Source organism: Xylaria bambusicola (genome assembly GCF_022495145.1).
Source record: "Xylaria bambusicola strain CBS 139988 unplaced genomic scaffold F5B22scaffold_34, whole genome shotgun sequence".
Classification (NCBI taxonomy): Eukaryota; Fungi; Ascomycota; class Sordariomycetes; order Xylariales; family Xylariaceae; genus Xylaria; species Xylaria bambusicola.
The window spans coordinates 277,789-300,326 of record NW_025953587.1 but is presented as its reverse complement, the minus strand read 5'-3'; the positions used below and the strand labels follow the sequence as shown (position 1 = coordinate 300,326).

The window sequence follows — 22,538 nt, the reverse complement described above, 5'->3', positions numbered from 1 at the left end:
GCAGGGTAGAAGACTCCATCAGACTCCAAGCTCCATGTAGATACTTACTTAGACCTCGATAGACTAAGTAAGGTCACTACAACGACACTCGCCGACCAGGTAATCGACGAATCATGAGTGGAACAAGTCTCGAGGAGAAGACCGAACTACTAACTACCACGTAGATGATGTAGATGATGTAGATGTGTTAGATACTAACCTACCCTGGGAAGCCCTACCTTTCTCACCACCCTCCAGACTGCCGACTCTACTATTTAGACAACCTCGGTGCGCCCGCACTTGGGGATATCCTGGTTTATACCGGGCTGGACTGGGCTGGACTATGTTGTAGGTAAGTACGTAAGTAAGGTAATACTAGGTACTACTAGCAGTCTGATAGCAGAAGGGCAAGACATGTAGTATCGTTGGGCCTGTACGTACATTCAGTATTGAATGATTGCATACATACATACCGTACATACACCTGTTATACCTACATACGAAGTACAGTAGTAGATATGTCGCTCACTCCGCAGATCGGTTGCTGCTGTTTCCGGCTGAGCGGAACGTGCTGATTGGTTTTCCTCTTTGCTTTTCCTTCCTTGCCTTTCCAATTGTAGTAATAGGCACTGACTGCAATACATTAAGGCAGAAGGAGATCAAGGCGAGCAGAGATGAATGGAGCAAGCCACGCGCGATGGGTCATCAAAAGTGGACAAGAGAGGCAGGCAGCCTGTGGAGATAGGTACTATAGTATGTAGTAATAGGTGCTTACACACAGCAGACACACAGCACATTCATTTGCCTCCGCCAAAGAAACAAAAGAAAGATAGCGAGCGGTAGGGGTCCGCATGAGCGTCCTGTTCTCGCCTGTCTCGCCTGTCGAGGGCCTGTCTACTGTTGTAGAGCAGAAGAGGGGACGAGGGATGTGTGATGTGTGTGTGTGTGGGCAAGTTGGTGGGCAAATCCTCTTGCAGCTTAGTGTGATGCGGGTAAGTTGGAGAAAAGATGGGGACCGCCATCTCGCCCACAAACGGCGGCGCCATCGAGTGAGTGACGAAAGGTATTGGTGGTGAACTAGTAGTATGAGGAGAGAGGCACAAGCAGAACTTGGAAGTAGGATGTCTCAAATAGGCTACGTAGTAGCATCCCATCGAGGAGGGAGGGCGGCCATTGCCACGCCGTTACTCCAACCATTCATTCTCCCAACGTACTTACTATACCTTGATACATACACATTGGGACATTGGCAGTGCGTTATGACAGTGCTTCAATATCTCAAACTTCAGAGCAAATATCATATAGGTACAGGGTCTTGCATTGATATACAAAACTGTGGCTGTGGGTCTGTCTCTGGGTTACTAGGTACTTTCCATATCAATAAAGGTTATACAAGCGAGAACAAAACCGACTTGAGTGATGTCTGATATTTGTGCTTGAGAGGCGAGAGGCCACGAGTGAAATTCAACCCCGACTTCACTACTAATGTAAGTCAGTATTTGTAGGTATCCGCCGTGTCTCAGACTGCAGTACCTAGCGTAACAGTATTGCTGTAGCGTGGTGGGGAAAAAGAGATGTCTCCGAGAATTCTCCTCACTGTATGCACAATTCGCTGTTGATTTGCCAGGGTGAAGCCAGTTAAGTAGTGTATCGAATTATATCTACGAGGCCTGGTGAGTCTTTTAAATGCAGTCCCTTTTTGTACAGTGATTGAACTGTACGGTATATTCAGTTCCGCTGGAAACTGCGCATGGGGCAGGAAACCGGGGATGCATCGGGGACGAGGTGGGGAGCGGCGCGTATCCCGAACCGAAGTGGACTTCATACCTACCCTACATCTGCCTACACAACCTACCATGGCCAATATGTTAACTATCCCAGTATATACTACAACAAATTTGACCGAAGACACACATACCTACATGTACACTGAAACATGAAATGAATACCTACTTAGCACGCAGCAGTAGAAGGTGAATCTGAAAGTATGTGCTAGCTTGACCATCGAGGTACTACAAGCTAGACCGCATATATCAACAAGTCGAAACGTAATTAACTGTAAGCTGGTACTGAAGGGCGAGACTATTCGCTTCATGCACAATGTTATAGTCTGTGCTTTCTCTGCGTTGCTCACATCCATACAGGACTGGATACAGGACTGGGGAGCAGAGGCGGCGTACAGGAGGAGCTGTGGTATCGCAGAAGCTTGTTCGCTCCCAGGATAGTGTGCAGTGACGAAATCCCATCCATCCCTGTCTCACAGAGGATGCCGCAAGGAGATGGCCTGCAGTGTAGTACAGCTATAGGTAACTGTATGTGGTGTTCTGGATGGATCGCGAACCCAACTATCTACTCTACTGTACATATCCGGTACATGCTGCAAGCGGTATATATGTGCGTGTTATGCTAAGCAAAGGTCATCTTTTATAGTAAAGTGTGTCTATAATAGTTGCTATGGTATCGTGAATGCATTACATACATAAGCACCTACATACTTATGTATGTGCATGTAGTATGCGGGCCCGTACAGACAGACAACGAGAGTATACAAAGGATCTTAAACATTGAAAACATAGTAACGTTGTATATGCCACGAGAATAGGTACCATTCGAAGTTTAATACATTAGCCATCAGGCACGTTAATATTTTCTTTTCAGCTTACCTATCTACACGCCTTATTTTGTAAGCCCTTAGAGGAAGTCTCACTTCAGGATCATCCCAACCTTTGACAATATAACAACCTCTGACATGTCTGGGCATCAAGATATAATGTAACTCATATGATAAAACTACCTCTCAACAGCTCCTAACTGCATACTACCTCCATACCTAATCTTGTGTGGTGGATGCTAAGTACAGTAGCATACATTCGTATCAAGACCAAAGTTGGGGTGCATTAGTCGAGGGCGCTCGAGTACAACCCGCGATAGTGTCCACACATGTGTGCCTATGTACCCAGATACTCAGTCGTTCCAGCAGAATTACACCACACCTGGATTACTTACAGAAACAGCTATAGACAGGGATTTACTGCCTGCTTGAGTGGAGTGATGAAGGGGTGTGGTTCAACCTGAGGTAATTCCGCATTTCAACATTGTTTGCGAACTACATATACATCCACCTCTCTCTCTCGCTCTATAAGTGTATACTTTACATACATGAACATACTTATATTCCCCCCATAGGTATGTACCTACATACTAGACTCCCTGAATGGAGGCAGACGCCAGTTTCTGTCGGCCTAGAAGTACGTGTAAGTAGTTATGCTCACTTCCAACCTCGGAAGTCAGATATAGTATGGCATGACTAGCCTAATTAGTCCAGGCGTTTGTCATGCCTTCCCCTTCCCCCCCTGCGAATGGAGCGATGCAATACAAAACCTACATCTTATTCGTCCGGTCCTTTTAATGAAGCCGTATCCTTCCAAGTACCTAGTCCTGACCTTTGCGACCAAAGGCCATCCATATCTACCTAAGTAAGTACTTAAGGTACCAGCTAGATCCTTAGTACAGGCACGAAACAGGGCGTAATATAGTGTAGTAGGTACATATATAAGTAAGCAGTTGACAAGAGGTAGGTGGTTGGGTTCTGGTCGGGGTTACCTGGCCAATGCCGATGCGGGAGCGAGGCAGCTGCAACCAACCAACCCATCGAGACTGGCAGGCACGCGTGCTTTGTAAATGTGGAAGGCGTTACTAAGTATGTATGTAATGGACGACCCCAGACAAAATACTGCAAGTTGCCTCGTTTTATGCCATCTCCATGACCATAACAATCATGATGCCTAGGGAGGTAGCGTGTATTCAGGCAGTGTGCACTTGGCTCGCGCTCAGCTTCTATCTGATCAATTAATTCACCACTAATCCGCTTGTTCCACCTATCGCCCGGCCTTACTTGGCCAGGAAAATAACCCTATTGGATGCCGCCACTTTGCAAATGCGAATGGTAGGCGGCATGAGTGTTGGATCCCTTCCCTGGCTCAATCCTGTAATATCACCGATCTCACTCTCATGCGCGACGATGACGTGACGCGATGAGCTGTACAAGCAGCCCGCCAGCCAGACACCACTATGCCTCGGCCTACTCTGCGACCTCGAGCTGTCAACCCGACCTTAATCTCAACTTCGTTGATGCCAAGGCAACCAAGATAACCAGCCCCTAGATTCCCGCATGACAGACTGTTCACGACACTGCCAATCTACTGTAGCGATCAAGCGATTAGGCATTTTTGTGGTGTCTAGCGGACATCTGTTACCTGTTGTTAGGCACGGCTTATTCCGAGGGCATGATTCTTTGACTCATCTAGAACAATATCCGGGCTAATTCCCCCCGGGGCAGATCATAAGCGGAAATCTGGGGTAAGGGGAGGCCCGCTGTCATCTTGTACGCAAGAATGCCATACTGATGCGATATACTTACAGAGTTAGACACCAACGACCCTCCTCCCGTTACATCCGCCAGAGCGAGCCGAGAACGTGAGCTAGGGTTGGGAGGGGGGATGCAACAGATCATCCAGTCTACTCTACGCCTATTTCTCGGAGGCCTGGCGGGGCGGCTTGTTCACCATGACATTTATTGGCGATCACTTCATCCTGTTTGGCCATGGCTTCTGATCCTCCGGGCGCCTGCTGATGCGGCAGGCATCGCGGCCTCATAACTTGCGTCGCTGGGCTGTTTCTTCCTAAGCTTCATCAATCCTAGCATCCTTCGCCCCACATTCAGGTACGAGAGATGGCCTGGTGCGGATCGTCACCGCTCCTACTGTAGCTCGCTATGATGGCCATCCAGTGAGTAGTCAGCGACAGGCCGACGACCGCACCCGTAATACGCTAGCTGGAGGCTCGTATTAGAGCATAATGATCCTAATGTGACCCTTCTCGGTATACAATACCATTGAATACGTCCATTACTCAAGCTCGCTAGAACAACTATTACTTAGGACGACGGTCTAGCATGTCAAAAGCCCTGGTAATACATGATGATTGATTTTTTTTCTCTGCAGCGTAGTATTCCCCCTCGCTGGAAGGAAATATGCCAGACGCTAAACAATCTGGACTGAATTGTTTGATATGTTTGGAAACAACTATCGATCCCACACTTTCCGTCATTATATGTCCCATGGGCAATTTTCAGCAAAACCTGATAGCAAAACTTCCTTGTTTCGGCCCGCTGTGAGGCGAAAAATCATTTGTAGCCTAGCTTTACCCTATTACTGGTGTCACTGGATCACTCCTACGGTTAGCCAAGAAATGCGGCCACCCATACTGATTGGATACCATCGCAATATCAGAGCCCTCATTAGTCTACAACAAACTCGGGTTATTAAGGTTGGATTAGGAAATTCCCGAAACAGCCTTGGGGAGTAAGCTCTTCCGTTTAATGTGTGAGTGCATTTTGCCGCTGTTCCCTGCTCGCTTTCACACATTGAGGGCCACGAATACGCTTACAGGGCGCTATGCCCATGAATTGCTAATTTGCTGCAAACCGTGGCTTGAAAGCAACGAGAGTATGACTTTTCATGTGCCTGCTTCGGAACTGATCCAAGAGCTACACGGGTGGTCACCGTACACCTTTATCACAGCTCTGACGAATGATAATGCGTCATCTGCCGGTGCTTAAAGTAATGCATACGATGTTTTTCACAAGGGCAAAGGTAACTTTGTAAGGAAAGCCTTAGGATTGAAAGCCTCTCGGCACCGTGGAAGAAAGGGGTCACATTGGCCATGTAGAACGCCACGACATTCAGTTGCAGCTTGTGTTTCGAAAATGATACTATCTCGATGGTTTCGTTCAGCAAAACCGTACGGATTCAAGTACAGATGGCTAGTTCTGCAAGTGTCACTGCCCTCTTCTACTGCTAATAGAATATATGATATAGGCCTATGGTCAATATCTGCCATACTGGCATTCAGGTTTTCGACTGGCTAGAAGTCTGATTTCAAAGACATCTGGATGGACTCGGGTGCTGCGTGAGTCTCATGATGGCTGCTAGACAATATCTACTTTGAGTGAGACACCCGTCTTCGGCCCTAATTTTCACGCGTGATAGGTACTCTTCAACATCCCCTCTGGCGCGACTCGGTACCAGGGCCGCACGGATTGATTTCATTAAAACGCATGGCCGGCCGGCCGGCAACCTCGGCCATACGTTGCCCATCTAGCATAAACTTGAGATACGTCACAGACCGCCAATTATCTATATTACTCTGTGAGGTGATTTAGTAATCTTGCTTGTCCAGCGGTGACTGGTTCTTTGCCACCGAACGCGAGTTGCAATCTAAGGATTGAAGTTTGGCACTGCGTGGTCTCTCTTTTGGACGCGATGTGCGTGAATGCACGCATGTTTGTATGCACGCTCATCTAAGTATCACATGAGTCATACGATCTTCGTGCCAGGTTTTTTGCCTATCTTACGACTTGGCCTATCTTGCCGCTATGCGGTTCGCTGTGTGCGGCGCTGGGTAAAACATGCTGTGCTCTGTGTGCCCATCTTGATCGATCTTCTCAACAACAAGAGTCGCCCCTATATTGAAAGAGCGGAGACGGAAACGGTATCACCCCTTCTTATATGATCTTGATAGAGTCCGGTCTAGCTTCCATCCCCGTCGATCGAGAATCAGGAAGTGAGTGTCTACTGGTAGATATTGAAGCGTTGATAGAGCTACAAACTGTTAGATAGGTATGCTTAAAAGCATTTTGATCCGACCTAGGGGGAATTGTAAGCAGAGATCCGCGATCCGGCGCATGTTGAAGTAGAAGACGCGAACGAGCAAGTGTCTACATGTCTGCTCTGTGTATATACATACTTGCACTACTTACTACCTAGGTAAGACATAGACATACCATACCACCCGTTGTGAAGCGCACGAATGCATATAGATATATACTTGCACATAGCACATATTGTCTATCAGTATATGTCATATTTCGCTTGCGCAAAACAAGAGAGCAAGCGATTCATTAAACTTGACTTGGCCTAACCTAGGCACTGTGTATGTACATGAACAGAAAAACCAGAGAGGTATATAACATATTGCAATCAAACGAGACAAACAAGTACAATTCATACAGGTGCAATTCCTTTCCTTTCCTTTTCTGCGCCTTAATCTTAACCCTTGCCGCGTCGCTATTCAATTACTGAAGCGGTATTTCTTCCCAGAGAGGAGGAAGGGGGGAGAAGAGAAATATGTAAAACTCCTTCGCCATGCAAAGATATTTCGGTCAGTGTGTGTACGGGAAATCATTCGTGCGCTGATCTAGCTGATGTATTCCGCTACACATAATGGATTAGGGTTGGTTTGGTTCGGGTTGAATTTGGCATGTAGATAGTATGTTCACCCGTTTCCTTCACTTGCTGATGTAAACAGGGATACCATATACGCACACCGCCGCCGCCGTCAGATACTTGAACCGACACGCTTCAGTCCTTGCCTTCGCGACGGCCTCGACCAGACTAGCAGTCCCACACTTTCCCTCGGGGGCAGCAGCGACGGCTTTCCTCCTCCTCTGCGCAGACGCTTTCCCTTTCCCTTTGCCCGGGGTTTTCGGGTAAGGAGTGGCAGCGTCCTCCGTAAAGGTACCTCGCGGGAACAAGCCCCATTCCTCGAACACGGCGCCCGCGAAGCGGTCGATGTCGCGGTCCGTGACGTCCCAGAGAGTGCCGACGACGGCGGGCGAGCCTGATAACATGTAGTCGCGGACAGGGCCGTAGGGCTCGAACTGCCCGACGTGGGTGAGCGAGGCGGAACTGCAACCCATGAGCAGGGCGACGGCGCGGCATTTCTCGAGCTGCCGGACCGTGCGCCCGCGGATATACTGTGCGCCTGAGCCGTGGCCAAAGTACAGCATGATGTCTTTGTTCGTGAGCCCTGCTTCGAACTCGGCCTCCGTTGGCGCACGTGCTTCGATGCTGTCCCAAGCTGGGGGTAGCGAGGAGAGTGCTCGGCCAAAAGTTGCCTGGGTATTTGTTAGGTCTGTGCTCGGGTTGAGGATGTATGTCCCCGAGTTGATTGAGACATGGTGGCCTGTGTAAGATGAGGAAGTAGAGTTGTTGGACCCGTCCGAGTCTGATTCAGCGGAATCTTGCTGAGTCGAAGAAGCCTTTGCTTCCAAGATAGAGCGACGTAAATAGTCGAGGGATGGGACACGTGAGACGGCGAGACCTTGTAGACAAGGCAGAGATTCCCAGGGAAAGACGTGTAGAGATTTGTCGAGGACGAGAATTGTGTGTGTTTCCTTCTGGGATTTCTTTGTCTCCTTTATCGCCGAGTGATATGCATGTAATGCATCAAAGGTATCAACAACCATTGCGTCGAAGTCAATCTCGTCGTAGGGATTAGGTTCACCATGGAACTGTAGAACGTCTACAACGAAGTACAATAAGTCCATTAGTGGCTCATCCATGTCGCAGTCTGGCACCGTAGCGTCACCCAAGCCAACAAACAGTTCCAAGATTCGAGGGTCAAGGTTCACCCTGGGTGTATTTTTCTTCCTTTTCATACCGCCAGATTGCTGTCTAGATGGCAAGTGTTTCTCAAGGATGACCTGAAAAGTCTTTTGGAATCTCGCAAGGAAGTTGGTACGCTTGTGGTGTTGAGAAAAAATGCCTTTGAACCCGCCTAGCCACATTGACTCAATGGTCTCGAGAAGCTGCCTGAGGCGATCGTCCAGTTCCTCGCGCTGAGCCCACCATGCCTCCTTTGCTTCTTTCTGGCTCATGTCTCGAGCATCGTGGCAGGTCTGGTTTGCTTGTCGTATGAGTTCGAGAAGCTCAGAACGCCCTTGTGGAAAATCGAACACGTCGTTGTCGACATCCCTCGAGGACGCTCGGTCGAGAGGTAGGCGTAATGCAAAAGGACTGAACCCTGCCTGTAGCTTGGTAACACACAATTCTGTTGTGGCCTCGTTCAGGGATAGTGATACGACGTTCCAGGTGTCGGGAATAATATCGACATATTCTCTCTGAAATCGATTCATGTCAATAGAGAATCCAAGACTAGTCCGCCTTGAATCGGGACTCTCAATAGCCATTGGCCAGGCTTCTTTGGTATCTTTCGATGCGTCGTAGCCATTCGCCTTTCGCTCGCGGCGCCACGTTAAGTTCCGTGCTAGTTCAATGGAACAGGTGGCATATGCAGGATGACTTGCACAGCTACCGGCCGAGCTGGTATTCGACAACAGGACTACGACGTTCTGCAACGCTGCTGCGACTCGGTGAACCAGGAAGCTGTCACCATTGTGTGTTGCTATCGCGTGAGCTTCTAATAGGTGCTCTTGAGCATCATGTAAGTTTGCTACGAAGTCTTGCGTACCTTGCAAGGCTAGCCGAGGTGTGCGAATCGGCGAGGCTCGTTTCATAAGTGATTGACCGTGAGGGTTCTTATCCTTCGCGGTTATAGCTACTGAAGGAAACGAGAGTGTAGAGTCTTGGATGAGAGAGAACACCGAATCACTACCCATTTTTGCTAAACTCTGGCCCATAAGACTGATTCCAAGCAAGAAATGCTTCTTTGAAAGATCTCGGGATAAATTAGATAGTTGTGTTGAGCTTTGCAGTGTTGAGATGGCTGCTGCCCATTCTTTCTTTTCGATAAGTGCGAGAGAACGTGAATGGAGCACCGATGTTTCTAATGATGTGAGCTGAGAATCTTCTTCGCTAGTCTGAGCTGTTGGTTTCACCGGCGCAACCATTGCTTTGGTAGTAGTCTTGTTGGCAGCAGTTTTCTTTGGTGCCGGCGCTGGCTTCGCAGCGATGCGCCCTCGCCCCTTGGATCTTACTGGTAAGCTTGTTTTGATGGGAATTTGCGTTGATTCGGCTTCTAAATGGTCTATGACCGTGTCTTTCTGAGGAAGAAACTTGCCCTTTAAGGCCTGTACCATTGATTCCGCTTTCTTGAGGAATTCCTGCTCAATGCGTACTTCTTCTGCTTTTTGATAGACGGAAGCGGCCCTGCATAGGGTAATCACTGCTTGGTAGGTTGGCTCCGAGGAAAGAAGATCCGGCTTGACCTCGGCTACTAGCTCTAATGATCTCGGCACATTTTCAGCTGTCAGCGAAACGGACGCGAGATACGTGGTAGCCTGAGCGCTATAGACCGAAGAGCCCATACTCTTCGCAATCTTCTGGGCTTGCTCCGCGTAATAGAGTGTTTCTTGGTACATGCCAAGATGTTCATAAACCGAGGCAAGTCGACAAGTATAGCGGTATAATGGGTGGACAAGCGCCCAAAACTCTGGTCCAGTGTTTGCCCTGGAAACGTCAAGTTCGGACATGCGAGAATTATCGAGACTGGAATCCTCATTGGACGGGTCAGTTCGTGAAAGATCCCCTATGCTTTCATCTGTTGAAGTGGCCCTATATTGTTCTAGCTGTGACCAGTCATGGAATAAGACCTTGACAGCTGTCTTAGCAAGTTTCAGGGCCCGGTGGTTCTCGCCTCGTTCTAGGTACAAACCTGCGGACAAGAATGAAGCATATGCTGTAGTGATTTTGCGGTTGATTAGAGTGTTTCGTTTCCGAGGTTGACTTGTGGAAGAGGCAAGAGCTACATTGCGGGCATTTTCTAGATGTCTCTCGGCCTCATCGAAATTCCCAATCGTGAGGTGATACTCCGCCGCAGATAGATGGAAATAAGAGACAACGTCATTCGATATCTGGGGTAAAGTCACACTTTCCATAACAACTCTCAAAGCCTTCTCGGCTTTGACGGAATGACTGAGGTGGAGGTAGTTTAAGCAAAGGTTAGAGCTCTGCACTATATGTGTCTCGATATTGTCCTCAGTAGTTAGTTGGGAAACCATGGTGGAGAGTTCAACGATGTTCGTGAGAAGACTCTGATGTCCCTTCATTCTTGCGAGATCTGCCAAGGATTGAAGCGTCTGAAGGAGCTGTTGTGGATCGTCGACATGCTGAGATAATTGCTTGACTGATTGACAGCTAGCTGCCATCGATTTCCAGGTTGATATAACTTCGTCTAATTCGGATGGTGCAAATTCGCCGCAGGTGATCCCAAGGACACACACGGTGAGTTGGCATAGGTATGGAACATAGCGCGCAAGAGACGAATCGCTCTCTAGACACCCGTCTTGGAGCTTTGCTGAAGCTTCCTCGGCTTCGACTCGCAGCTTATTTACTTGTTCTCGTGAGTCTATACTACTCATAAGTAGTAGAAGCAAAGAACGGAGTCGTCTGATAGGATAGTTCTCAAGAGAATAGAACTGCAAGAGGCTGGAAACGATCGTATCTGACATGTCTATCCTATACTGGTTCTTATTTTCATTGGTAAGGATGAAGTTTAGATCGTGTTCCAGTGCAGTCGCTTTGTCTTTGCCTGTAAGCAACCAAGTCCAATCGTTCGGCCTTCGTTCCAATTTTGCCAGGTTACAGACGGAACGAGAGAGTAGTTCTGTTTCAGGGCTGATCTTCCACGACTGCCTGACTGGTTGGCTTGCTAGGCTCGTTGTAATAGTCTGAACTGTGTCGCAACGAACCAAGTGGTCTCTTATTGAACGCAATGCATGGATAGCGTCATCCTTCCGGTTAGAGAATTTGCACAACTCAACCAAGGCTTCCCATTTACTTAACAGCTGGGCACGGGTCTGCTCGGGTTCGGGTTGTGATCGCACGCTGTCGATAGATCTTTTGAGAGCTCGGAGCGACGTACCCTCATCGCCGGTTGCCCTGGAGTCGCGAAGCGCTAAATGTGATTGGTAATAAAGATGCGAAACCTTAACGTGATATGAAGATGATGGGTTTCCTTTCGATAACTGTCCAAGGTCACCCATATAATCCAACAATGTTAAAATGTCCTGCAACAGAGGATCTAATGTTTCCCATGTCCACCTCCCTTCGTCCAATTGGGTTTTATTAAGGAACAAAGCTGAATCTAGAAGCTGGCGTAGGTACTTTGACAAGAGCTGTCGTCGTTGTTCAAATCGAAGCAAGTCTTTGGTTGAGCCTTTCGACTCTGGTGGGCGGCCTAGCCATCTCAGAGCAAAGCGAGGTATTTGAGCTATGAACTTCTCCAGAAGATCTCGACAACTGTTTGGGCCTTGTTCAGTATCGCAAGAGGACTCCTTATTAATGATGCTGAAAGCAGTCTTTCGGAGACCACAAAGAGTGACGAGAAGATCATCTAATTCCACAATACTGCCGCTTAGAGGCTGCTGCATGCCATCTAACACTTGCATCACTAAGTTCCTATCTGCTGTAGATGAATCTTGCAGTGATAAAGTAAGTAATTGAGCATCGACGGCACAACATTTAGCAGCGGACTCTTGTTCTGATTTCGAGAATCCCCGCCACTTGGACGTCCATTTCTTGGCCTCTTTCGGATTTCCGGCTTCTTGGAAACCCTTGGCGAATAATTGATAAATGGAAGCAAGAGAGCTATTTGAAGAGTTTGGAACCTGTAACTCGAACATTTCCACCTTCTCCCAAATCTGGTTAAAGGCAGCCACGAGTCTTGGGCTCTGCTCCGGTGATGTCCTTCTCAAGAAAGCCTGTAAGCACTTGGCGAGAGGCAGCAGTATCTCTTTGTCAGTATCGCCTTTGTGGACAGAGCAATTCCATGATTCCATTCGGGCAATCAAGCCCAAAGTCTGTATTTCAAGTGCTGTTTCGGGAGAAGGGCTCAACCTCGGCTCTAGAGCGATGCTATCGTCCTTCGAAGCCAAGCTCGGGGCCATAGACAGTAGAAGTTGGGATAAGGTATCCAGTTGTTTTGCTACCTTTGCGCGTTCGGACTTCTCGCCTTCCGCGCACAGCAAAAGTAGTTTCAGGGGTGATGATGAATTAAGTGGCCGCAAGAAGGGTAATGTCGCTTCAAGATGCGTTGTCTTGTTCAGCTCGTACATGATTCGAAGGGCGTGTAATTGAGCGGTGGCGATGAAACCAAGAAGAGGTTTTGAATAGGGGCCATCGGGGTAGTCTAATAGATCTGAAAGAGTCTGAGGCGCTGTAGTGGTGCCTTTCATTGATGCGCTGCTCTTCTTGTTTTCGTACGCGAGTGCCATGCCCTCTAACCGCCTTTTCAATATTCGCAGCTCCCTGACTGCGTGATCAAACAACCTAAGCGCAATGAGTTTAGTGATGAGGGAAGACATTCCAGATTCAAGCTGAAAATCAGGGAGTGTGACTGCGCCAGAAGCTTGTAAACTCCGGAGGGTTGCGAAGGATACTCGGGCGCATTCTACAAGGGCTAAACATCCCGTTGAAGCAGGTGTTGACTGCAACAAGCTCGTCTTCGTTGTAACAGGAGATGTCTCAACTCGATTGAGAGATCGCGGCTGTAGGGGAGTCATTGGCACCGAGGCTGATCTCCGAAGGCGAGTTCGAGCCGCGGATTTGGCTGCGCCGCCCTTTGATGGTGACTGTACTCGGCTCGACGGCGGCGGCGTCTTTGCGGCAGTTGCTAAAGCTTTCAGTGCAGCATTCACAACATGCGTGGCAAGAACCGCTTTCTCTTTCGGGCTCATGTCACTGGAGCTATTACACGCGTCTCCTGCACCTTTGACGGGCTTCTTGGCTGTTGAAGGTTTTGTCTTGGCGGTAGACTGGGCGGGTTTTCGTGAGGGTTTGAGGGTGGGTTTCGAGGATTCATCGTGGTCTTGTCTTCCGTGGAGCAACTCTTTCAAGGCGGCAGATGTAGCAGGCGTGCATGTCGATACTGACACAATGGCAGACCGAATCGCATCGGCCTGCGCGGCGAAGGATGCCATAGGTAGGTGGTATGTGTGCGCGTAGTATATCGTGTGAATGTTGATGCGTATGTGGATGTGAACGTAGGTCGGCTGTTGTAATCATGTCGTCGTCACAAGCAAAAAAGACTGTCAGTACGGATTTCAAAACGCCATGTCGATGTATGAAAACCAGCAATAGAAGCAAACCGTATCCGACTCCAGCGCTTTGTAAAGAAGTATTGAGAGAATGATCTTGGACGATGTAACAAATCTTAGTTAAACCTCCACTGCTGGACCTGCAGGTAGGTGGTGGATCTAAGTTGTGTGTTGTACCTGCCTACTGACTGTACTTGGCCTAAACAGGGTAGCTCCTGTTAACACAGCAACCGGCTGGTGCCGGCCAAGAGTGGGTCCGGTCTTATGCTCCAAATTTAAACCTATTATCATCACTGTCGCAAAACTTATTTGATCTTCAATAATCGCTGCTGCGCTAAACGCTGTGTCGGATCCTGCGAGAATACTTGCTGCGTCACCTGTTAGCTTGTTTTGCCTCGCCACCCTAATAATATTCCTCAATGATGGACAAGTCTTTACGGCAAGGAGCCCTGAAAACCTATGCGACCATCCGAGCGCCAAAGGCCTTGCGATCTGTGCCGTTCCTTAGCCAACACAACGTCCGGCACCAAAGTTCGGCTCCTACCGTTGCTCAGATTTCCTTTTGGAAGTCTCTAATACCGAAACCTTTTCGTTCTCGCCCGAAATCCACTGTTGACTGGGGCGTCCCGGAGAAAAAGAAAGTCAAGTCAAAAGAATGGAACCCGGCAACTTTCTACATCGTCATTTTCCTTTTCATCGGGTCCATGGCCATACAAATGATAGCGTTGAAAAGAGACTTTGCCACGTTCATGAGACGCGCCGAAGTCCGCATTGGTTTGCTACGGGAAGTCGTCGAGAAACTACAGAGAGGCGAAGAAGTGGACGTTGAGAAGGCGTTGGGGACTGGTGATGCGGAGAAAGAGCAAGAATGGGAGGAGGTTCTGCGAGAAATCGAACATGATGATATTTTCAAAAATGCAAAGAAGACTACAAGGGCCCAGCCTGCCGCAGCCACTGTCCCGACTACGACAGAAACGAAGGTCGAGTCAGCGTCAACACAAAGCACCAATTCAACCAAACCGAACACAGGCTATTCAAACTTCTTTTAAATTCTATAGATGATAGATATAAGTTGCCGGCTAATTGGGTGTATATATGCATGATCAGAGCCTCATGTACCACCCATCAGGACAGCATGTCTTTGAAGACAGAAGCCCCATGTGTCTCCGCAACACACTGAGGCGCTTCATGAGTGGTTTGGGCCTTGAGTCGGTTTACCAGAGCGGGCAGTAACTCGTCGGTAGATATCTCTACTCTCACGGCTTGGCTGCCCCATTGATCTGGATCAAGTTCAACGAACAATGCGTCCTCGCCTCGAACACCTCCGAGGTTGACAATTGCAATCGGCTTCTTCTGATCCTTAGCTTGTTTAGCCAGCCGCCATGCCGAGTACGTAGCCAAGGAGGTGCCTAAAATCAGTAGCTTATCGGCGTCATCAATGACTTTCTCTGCTGCAGCCCTGACGGAAGGCTTTATATTCTCCCCGAACATAACAACTGCGGGCTTCAGGATTCCCGCCGTGCTGGCCGGGTTCCACGCACCGTCCGAGTCAACCTCGACAGAACCACGAGCTCCATCTCTAGTGAGTGGAGGGTTTGTTAGGCAGTTTGGGCAGGCAGGGTAACGGAAGGTGGTGTAAGGAGCCCCGGGGAGATCGACATCGCCGTCAGGGTTCGTCTTCATACCTTTGGCTCGCCGTTCATCCGGGTTTTCTGTATCTAGAGCACCTGAAGCCAAGATCTCTTGGAGAAAAGCATCCCATGCTGGATTCAGCCGGGCCAGCTCGTTCTGGAAATCGTCTCGGGGAAGCTCTTCATGGCATGATGTACAAACACATGATCTTAAATAGCCATGTAGTTCGGTAGTCTGTAGATTGGGGTGCGCTTGAGAATGGAAAGAATCAACATTTTGTGTTATAACACTGCGAACAAGACCCAGTTCGTTCAGGTCTTTTATGGCGAAGTGACTCGCATTTGGTTTAGCCTTGTGTAATGTAGTCCAGCCGAGAAAACTCCTGGCCCAGTAACGCTTCCTTGCCTCGTGGTTGCTGAGAAATTCATGGTAGTAAATAGGACGGTACGTTTTGTTGACGCGATAGGTGCCCTTTGTTCCTCTATAATCGGCGAGGCCGCTGGCTACCGATATCCCGGCTCCCGTCAGAACAGCCGTGGACGGACGCGCTTCCGACGATGACCGCGACAAGGGCGAGGAGGCTATGAGAAACTCGTGCAAGGCGGCAACGGCTCCCGAAAGGGTTTTTGCACTCTCTGGGATGATCGTGGGGGCCGCTAACACATCAGTGTACGGGATGCGCATATATGGCTTGCGCATCTCAGATCTCAGATATCTGACACCGAGTGAAAGTTATGTGTACAATGCTTCGTTTCGTTTCAAGGGGACCGTTCGAAACATCAGCAGCTTAGCACCAGCTGGTTTCATATGAATGCTGCACTACAACACAGCCCTCAGATGAGTTCATGTTAGCCCCAAGATATCTTTGGAGCCAATATTGTGTGATGTTGCAGTGTAGCTTGAGACATGGGAAGGTGTATGCACCAGTTGGCCAGGAATCCGGGACCGCTTTTTGTCAGCTCGCACTATACCGTCATCATCAACTTGCTAGCCTCTTCCCTTCTCTTTTCTTGATGCTAGTCTTTATACCTGTGAATATCAATAGTATTCTTTTAAGTCTTATACCTTAGATTGGTTTAGGTAGCAAGCCCTGGGCTTCTATTTTTACAGTACCTTATATAGGTACTTATCTATACATACCTGTGGGTATTGGCCTCCAGATGATATATCGCCATTGTGAAAGAACAACTCCTTATGACATTTAGTACCTACTTAAACACGAAATCAGCTTCACATGTTAAACTCCTCTCCTACCCTTTGAGCTGCCATTGGTAAATCTTTATACAATAGCTACATAACCACATAAGTACCATGGCTACCTCACACTCTACTGTACCTTGTTTTAGATAAAGCTTCATGTATATTGTACCTACTAGTACATGCTGAATGCATAGGGCACACACACTACGAATGTGATGGAATCATGAGTAAGGTACAGAGTTCATGTACCATATGTCCGTACCTGCCCTACTGTACTATGTACCACAGCAACACAATGAATAACAGACCTAAAAAGAAAAGTCAGCACAACTTCGAAGGTTGGAACTTTGAATAGCAAGGATCCTTGAATACTACCTAGGTATACTACCTACAGTACCTGTACAGCGCGTTCTAGCAGCGCGCCCACATTCCCAAGCGCTGACGCACCCGCAACCTTGGCAAGGACCCTCAGCGGACCCTCACCTTCTCTCGCTCGGTACTTGCACAGCTACCTAATTCCGATAGTGTGCAAGGTCCCATGACGACAATCGGCGCTCTATCCTTCGTTCTTCCTTGCCCAGTCTCACCAGCGGTGTTGTTGATGGAAGAATTCCCGTCTCGAGGATATCCTCCCACATTCCAGAACACCAATACCAGGTCCTGGACACGCACTTCCGCTCGTTTTTTTGGCTTTGCCGCAGCGATCCGGTGCAAGGGGGAACGTATCTCTACCTACCACTACACAGTAACTAGTACATGGTGCCCCTCCCTTTTGTGGCGGGAAGTCTTTATCTTGAGTCCTTATAGCTTATAGTAGGTATGTTGGCACAATGTAGGCCGAGCTTTGGCCGCCTACACCACTGTTTTGCGGCTGGCCAAGGGCGTTCCCGTTGGTTGACATCAAGATCCACGCTGCCACGCGATACCACCACCACCACCACCACCACCATTCCTGTTACAACCTTTACCCGGCTCCCTCACCACAAGGGTCGCCCAAACCACCAAGGTTCCGGTCTGAGGACACATTGCCCGCATCTGCCTGTACAATCCCGCCGTGTCCTGCGGACCTCGTGCATTCCATCCCCAGCAATACCTTCAGCGACCTCGTCGCCTTTGTCACCTTCGCTCCCTCCCTCTCCAATTCACGTCTACTCACGCTCCCTCCTCGGCTCTTTGCCTGCCATGACCTCCATCACCCAAACTAGAACACACAGTGGTCATAATCACGGCCATGGGGGACATCACCATCACCATCATGACAATGTCTACCTAACCTCACAGAACAAAAATGATGCAGGCGTGCGTATCACTAGAATTGGCCTCTATTCCAATCTGGGCATGGCGATAGCCAAGGGAGTTGGTGGTTATGCGTTCAATTCGCAGGCAATGGTCGCCGACGCTGTTCATAGCGCTACAGATCTTGCTTCCGATATACTCACACTTGCCACCCTATCCTGGAGTCTCAAACCGCCGACTGACCGATTCCCCACTGGTTTTGGCAAGATTGAGAGCTTAGGTTCGTTGGGTGTGTCTGGTATGCTCTTATTTGGTGGTCTCTGGATGGGATACAGCAGCCTCTTGACTCTCTATGGTCAGTTCTTCCTAGACCCTGCAGCAGCTGCAGAATTGGCTTCACATGCACATGGCCATAGCCATAGCCATAGTCATGATCACGGCGCTGCTCTACCCAGTCTCCATGCTGCATGGCTTGCTGCAGGCACAGTGGCTATCAAAGAGTGGCTTTTTCATGCGAGTAAGTAGTTCCCATTGTTTAGCGTGAAAGTAATTTGTAACTCGTGACTAACTGCATTCTTGTGCCCCAGCCATGAAAGTTTCTCGAGAACGAAAGTCATCCGTCCTTGCCTCTAACGCCGTCCATCACCGGATAGATAGTCTCACCGGTATTGTCACGTTGGCAGTGATCCTTGGTGCCAATGTATTCACAAATGCAGCCTGGTTGGACCCTGTTGGTGGCCTGATGATATCTCTGATGGTGGTCAAAGCTGGCGCAGCAAATACCCTTGACGCCCTCTTCGAGCTTGCCGACCGAAGCATTGACGATGAAGTCAAATCATCCGTTCGAAAACAGGCTCAAAAGGCCATGATTGACATTAGTGAAGGGCATCAAATTGAACTACGCGATGTTTCAGGCATCAAATCAGGGCAGAACTATCTTGTAGACCTCGAGGTTGCTGTTCCAGGCTCTTGGACAATTGAAGGCTTGAAGAAGGCCGAGGACATCATCAGAACCAGAGTTGGTGGTAAAGTGCGAGGTGTTCGCAAAGTTCGTGTTCGCTTTGTATCCAAGGAAGCAACAGTAACCCCGAAATTCGACGAATTCATCCCAGGCGATGTCAGCCCTAGGTCTAGCCCTGAGCCAGATGCAGAAGATGATCACAACAACAACAACAATAACAATAACACAATACACGAAAAGTCTAAATAGACGAGCAGGCCGGTCTATAGCCAGCGATGAATAAAAGGGCGTTGGGGGCGTTGGGGGCATTTGGGTTTTATTTGCAGCATGCTTAAAGCAGCCCAAAAGATACCAATCCGTGAAATTCGAAAGGATGCAACTGAGGTTTCTTGAACGAGGAGGTTGGATGTACCATAATCAAAGAATGCATTAGATGGCGTTTCATCCTGCAGAGATGGAAGCAGCCTTGGCCTTAAGCTGGGGGTCTTCCATGATGCTTCTGTTATATCACTACATGAGTAGAATGACCTCCCAGAACAGTTTCGTCCTACCCCTGTAAAATTGTTTGTACAACGTCATTATCATTTGCATGGCCCCAAAATACTGCTCATCTGTGCCGTTTCACTGGGAGCAGAAGCTCCAGGATCCAATGATTGGCGTGGATGACGTTTAGGCTAAATGCCACGCAGCTAGTTGCCAGGGGAATTGCCCCGCGAGCCTGGGTCAGCTAAGCTTCGAGGATCGTGGGGTTATCAACGTCAAGAGCACACCAAGCGCTGAGTTCCCCATTCCATTTCAATAGTATCATGTAAACTTGGCTATTTTCTTGCTTCTTTTCCCTCTTTTCTTCTTTCTTCCCACTTCAGATGATGCTTAGGTCTCCCTCCCATCAGCTGTTATTCCAAGCAACTACATTCGGCAGGGTTCCTTGATGATAAGAAACTTGTCCAATCAGCTCATCATTTCATTAATCAAACGACAGATATTACTAAATCTAAAGAGCAAGAAGGCAAGCAAAAATGAGCTCCGGTCCCCTCTATCTGGGTTTCGATCTCTCGACCCAGCAACTTAAAGGTAAGTCAAACCAAACGTTAGCACATGACGACAATGGAGGGGTAAAACCAAGCCTTCCTGGCAATGTGCGGGGGAGTCTTCGATGAATCTTTAAGCTAACGTGGACGCGTAAACCGATCAGCCATTGTCACATCCTCGGACCTGGCAGTCAACTCAGAAGCTAAGGTCGATTTCGACGCGGATTTCAAGGAAAAGTACGGTATTAACAAGGGCGTGCGCATCAATGAGGATGAAGGCGAGGTATACCAGCCCGTGGCGATGTGGGTGGACGCTGTGGACCTTGTGCTATCGCGCCTGAGGGAGAAGGGGTGTCCGATGGACCGGATCAAGGGGATCAGTGGCTCAGGTCAGCAGCACTCGAGCGTGTACTGGAATAGCGACGCCGAGGCAACCTTGAAGGACCTCGACCCGGGACGTTCTCTACTCGAGCAGTTGGGAGGGGTGTTCGCTTACGAGTTTGCGCCGAATTGGCAGGACCATAGCACACAGAAGGAATGCGATGACTTTGACGCCCACCTCGGCGACCCGCAGCAGCTTGCTGAAGTCTCGGGGAGCGCTGCGCATCATGTAAGTTTACCTGTTACTCCGTTGCGTACCTCTATCTCGCTAGTCGATTGGCTCTATGGAATAGGGGGCTAACAGATGGTTTTTGCTCCGCGATAGCGATTTACGGGAACACAGATCCTACGGATGCGACGCCGACGCCCGCAAGTTTACGAATCGACTGCGCGCATCTCTCTGTGCTCTTCGTTCCTCGCATCTGTCTTCCTCGGTGCCATCGCGCCATTCGACATTAGCGACGTGACGGGGATGAACTTGTGGGATATCAGCGCCAAGTCGTGGAACGAGAAGCTCCTCGAACTCACAGCAGGCAGCGCGGAAGGGGTCACGGCACTGCGCAAGAAGCTCGGAGATGTGCCTCTAGACGGCGGTGTTATCCTGGGCACGGTAGCGCCGTATTTCGTGCAGCGCTTCGGATTCAGTAAAGACTGCCGCATCACGGCCTTCACAGGCGATAATCCAGCGACCATCCTCTCCCTACCCCTCCGACCCCTCGACGCCATCGTCTCGCTCGGGACCTCGAGCACCTTCCTGATGAACACGCCCGCCTACAAGCCCGATCCCTCGTACCACTTCATGAACCACCCCACAACGCAAGGCAACTACATGTTCATGCTCTGCTACAAAAACGGCGGCCTCGCGCGCGAAAAAGTCCGCGACGCACTGCCCAAGCCCGAGGGAAAAGAAAAGGACCCCTGGGCCAATTTCAACAAGGCCGTCCTGGAGACGCCAGCCCTCGACGTCAAGAACGACGGCGACCCCGCCAAGCTCGGGCTGTACTTCCCCCTGCCGGAAATCGTGCCCAACGTCCAGGCCGGCACATGGCGTTACACGTGCAATGCGCGAGACGGATCTTCGCCAGAAGAATACTCTGCCTCGTCAAGTAAAACGGAATGGACGCCCGAGGCCGACGCGCGAATCATCGTCGAATCCCAAGCCCTCTCGATGCGTCTGCGGTCGCAGAACCTCGTATCCGCCGTCCCGGACCACCCGGAGCTCCCCGCGCAGCCGCGCCGCATCTACCTCGTGGGCGGCGGCTCGCTGAACCCGGCCATCGCGCGCGTCTTCGGCGACGTGCTCGGCGGCGCCGAGGGCGTGTACCGGCTCGACGTCGGCGGGAACGCGTGCGCGCTCGGCGGCGCGTATAAGGCGCTCTGGGCGTGCGAGCGAGGCGGCGACGGGAAAGCCGAGGGGCAGAAGTGGCAGAGCTTCGACGAGCTTATTGGTGCGAGATGGAAGGAAGAGGGAAATATCCAGAAGGTGGACGATGGGTATCGGGAGAGGGAGTACGCGATGTATGGGAATGTGCTGGGCGCCTTTGAGGAGATGGAGCGGAGGGTCTTGAGCGTTGCGAAGAATTAGGTTAGGTGTGTTTATTGGGGTATATAGAGTTTGTAGACCGTATATATCTCCCCTTTTCCCGGGCAGATGACATCGCAGGGTAGATTATGTATGGTCCGTGGCGATATCATTTCAAAGGTCGAATTTATAGACCAGCATATTTATTGTATTGTCATAAATAAACCTTCGGAATAGCTACAAGCATTATAACCACTGTTCGACGATATCTAACCGTTCTGGCGGATTGTTTATTCTACCGTTGAATTTGGCGGAAGAGAGAAAGTTAGGAGATCTCTCCTCGATCACCGTAACCAATACGCTCACACGTCAATGCAATTCCGCGCTGGAAGGATTTTTAAATCCAGGTATTCTACGAAAACCTCATGCCCTCAATGTGTAAGAATTACTTACATAGATAGGTACCTATGTGAAGTAGCTAGCTATCGTGAAGGGAAGGAATGATGATTGGCTCATTCGTTCAACACCGGCTGCACGGCACTGGGCCGCATCAAATGCCATGCAACAAACATCTTAGCGCAAATCAGCACTTAGAATCCCTCGACGTCACCGTCTACATTACATATTACATGCATACCTCGCAGCTTGATTGGCTCAAGTATACACGACTATACATAGGTAGTTGGCTGTGCCTTACAACCTTGTATTTGCGCATTCGTTAGTAATACTCGTATCTACATTGTCAATATAGTTTTGCTC

At 49.4% G+C, this 22,538-nt stretch overlaps 6 protein-coding genes across 6 annotated transcripts; 4 read left to right on the top strand and 2 right to left on the bottom strand.

Moving 5' to 3' along the window:
- Positions 1 to 6,885: 6,885 nt before the first annotated feature.
- On the bottom strand, positions 6,886 to 13,942 carry F5B22DRAFT_614774 (peptidase family C50-domain-containing protein). The gene has a single exon (XM_047975484.1). The coding sequence runs from the start codon at positions 13,697 to 13,699 to the stop codon at positions 7,328 to 7,330; it is 6,372 nt and encodes a 2,123-aa protein (XP_047828948.1). The 5' UTR covers positions 13,700 to 13,942; the 3' UTR covers positions 6,886 to 7,327.
- A 182-nt stretch (positions 13,943 to 14,124) lies between these two features.
- On the top strand, positions 14,125 to 15,093 carry F5B22DRAFT_300545 (uncharacterized protein). The gene has a single exon (XM_047970520.1). The coding sequence runs from the start codon at positions 14,236 to 14,238 to the stop codon at positions 14,863 to 14,865; it is 630 nt and encodes a 209-aa protein (XP_047828947.1). The 5' UTR covers positions 14,125 to 14,235; the 3' UTR covers positions 14,866 to 15,093.
- On the bottom strand, positions 14,904 to 16,500 carry F5B22DRAFT_300547 (silencing information regulator). Its single transcript, XM_047970521.1, has one exon. It carries the CDS (start codon positions 16,145 to 16,147, stop codon positions 14,942 to 14,944), a length of 1,206 nt encoding a protein of 401 aa, XP_047828946.1. The 5' UTR covers positions 16,148 to 16,500; the 3' UTR covers positions 14,904 to 14,941.
- Positions 16,501 to 16,616: 116 nt separating this feature from the next.
- F5B22DRAFT_614772 (uncharacterized protein) lies at positions 16,617 to 17,597 on the top strand. The gene has a single exon (XM_047975483.1). The coding sequence runs from the start codon at positions 17,187 to 17,189 to the stop codon at positions 17,460 to 17,462; it is 276 nt and encodes a 91-aa protein (XP_047828945.1). The 5' UTR covers positions 16,617 to 17,186; the 3' UTR covers positions 17,463 to 17,597.
- On the top strand, positions 16,974 to 19,636 carry F5B22DRAFT_300523 (cation efflux family-domain-containing protein). The gene is made up of 2 exons (XM_047970519.1): positions 16,974 to 18,401; positions 18,472 to 19,636. The coding sequence occupies exons 1-2, from the start codon at positions 17,468 to 17,470 to the stop codon at positions 19,092 to 19,094; spliced, it is 1,557 nt and encodes a 518-aa protein (XP_047828944.1). The 5' UTR covers positions 16,974 to 17,467; the 3' UTR covers positions 19,095 to 19,636.
- F5B22DRAFT_614770 (xylulose kinase-like protein) lies at positions 19,587 to 22,045 on the top strand. Its single transcript, XM_047975482.1, has 3 exons — positions 19,587 to 19,919; positions 20,041 to 20,486; positions 20,583 to 22,045. The coding sequence occupies exons 1-3, from the start codon at positions 19,865 to 19,867 to the stop codon at positions 21,840 to 21,842; spliced, it is 1,761 nt and encodes a 586-aa protein (XP_047828943.1). The 5' UTR covers positions 19,587 to 19,864; the 3' UTR covers positions 21,843 to 22,045.
- Positions 22,046 to 22,538: the final 493 nt, after the last annotated feature.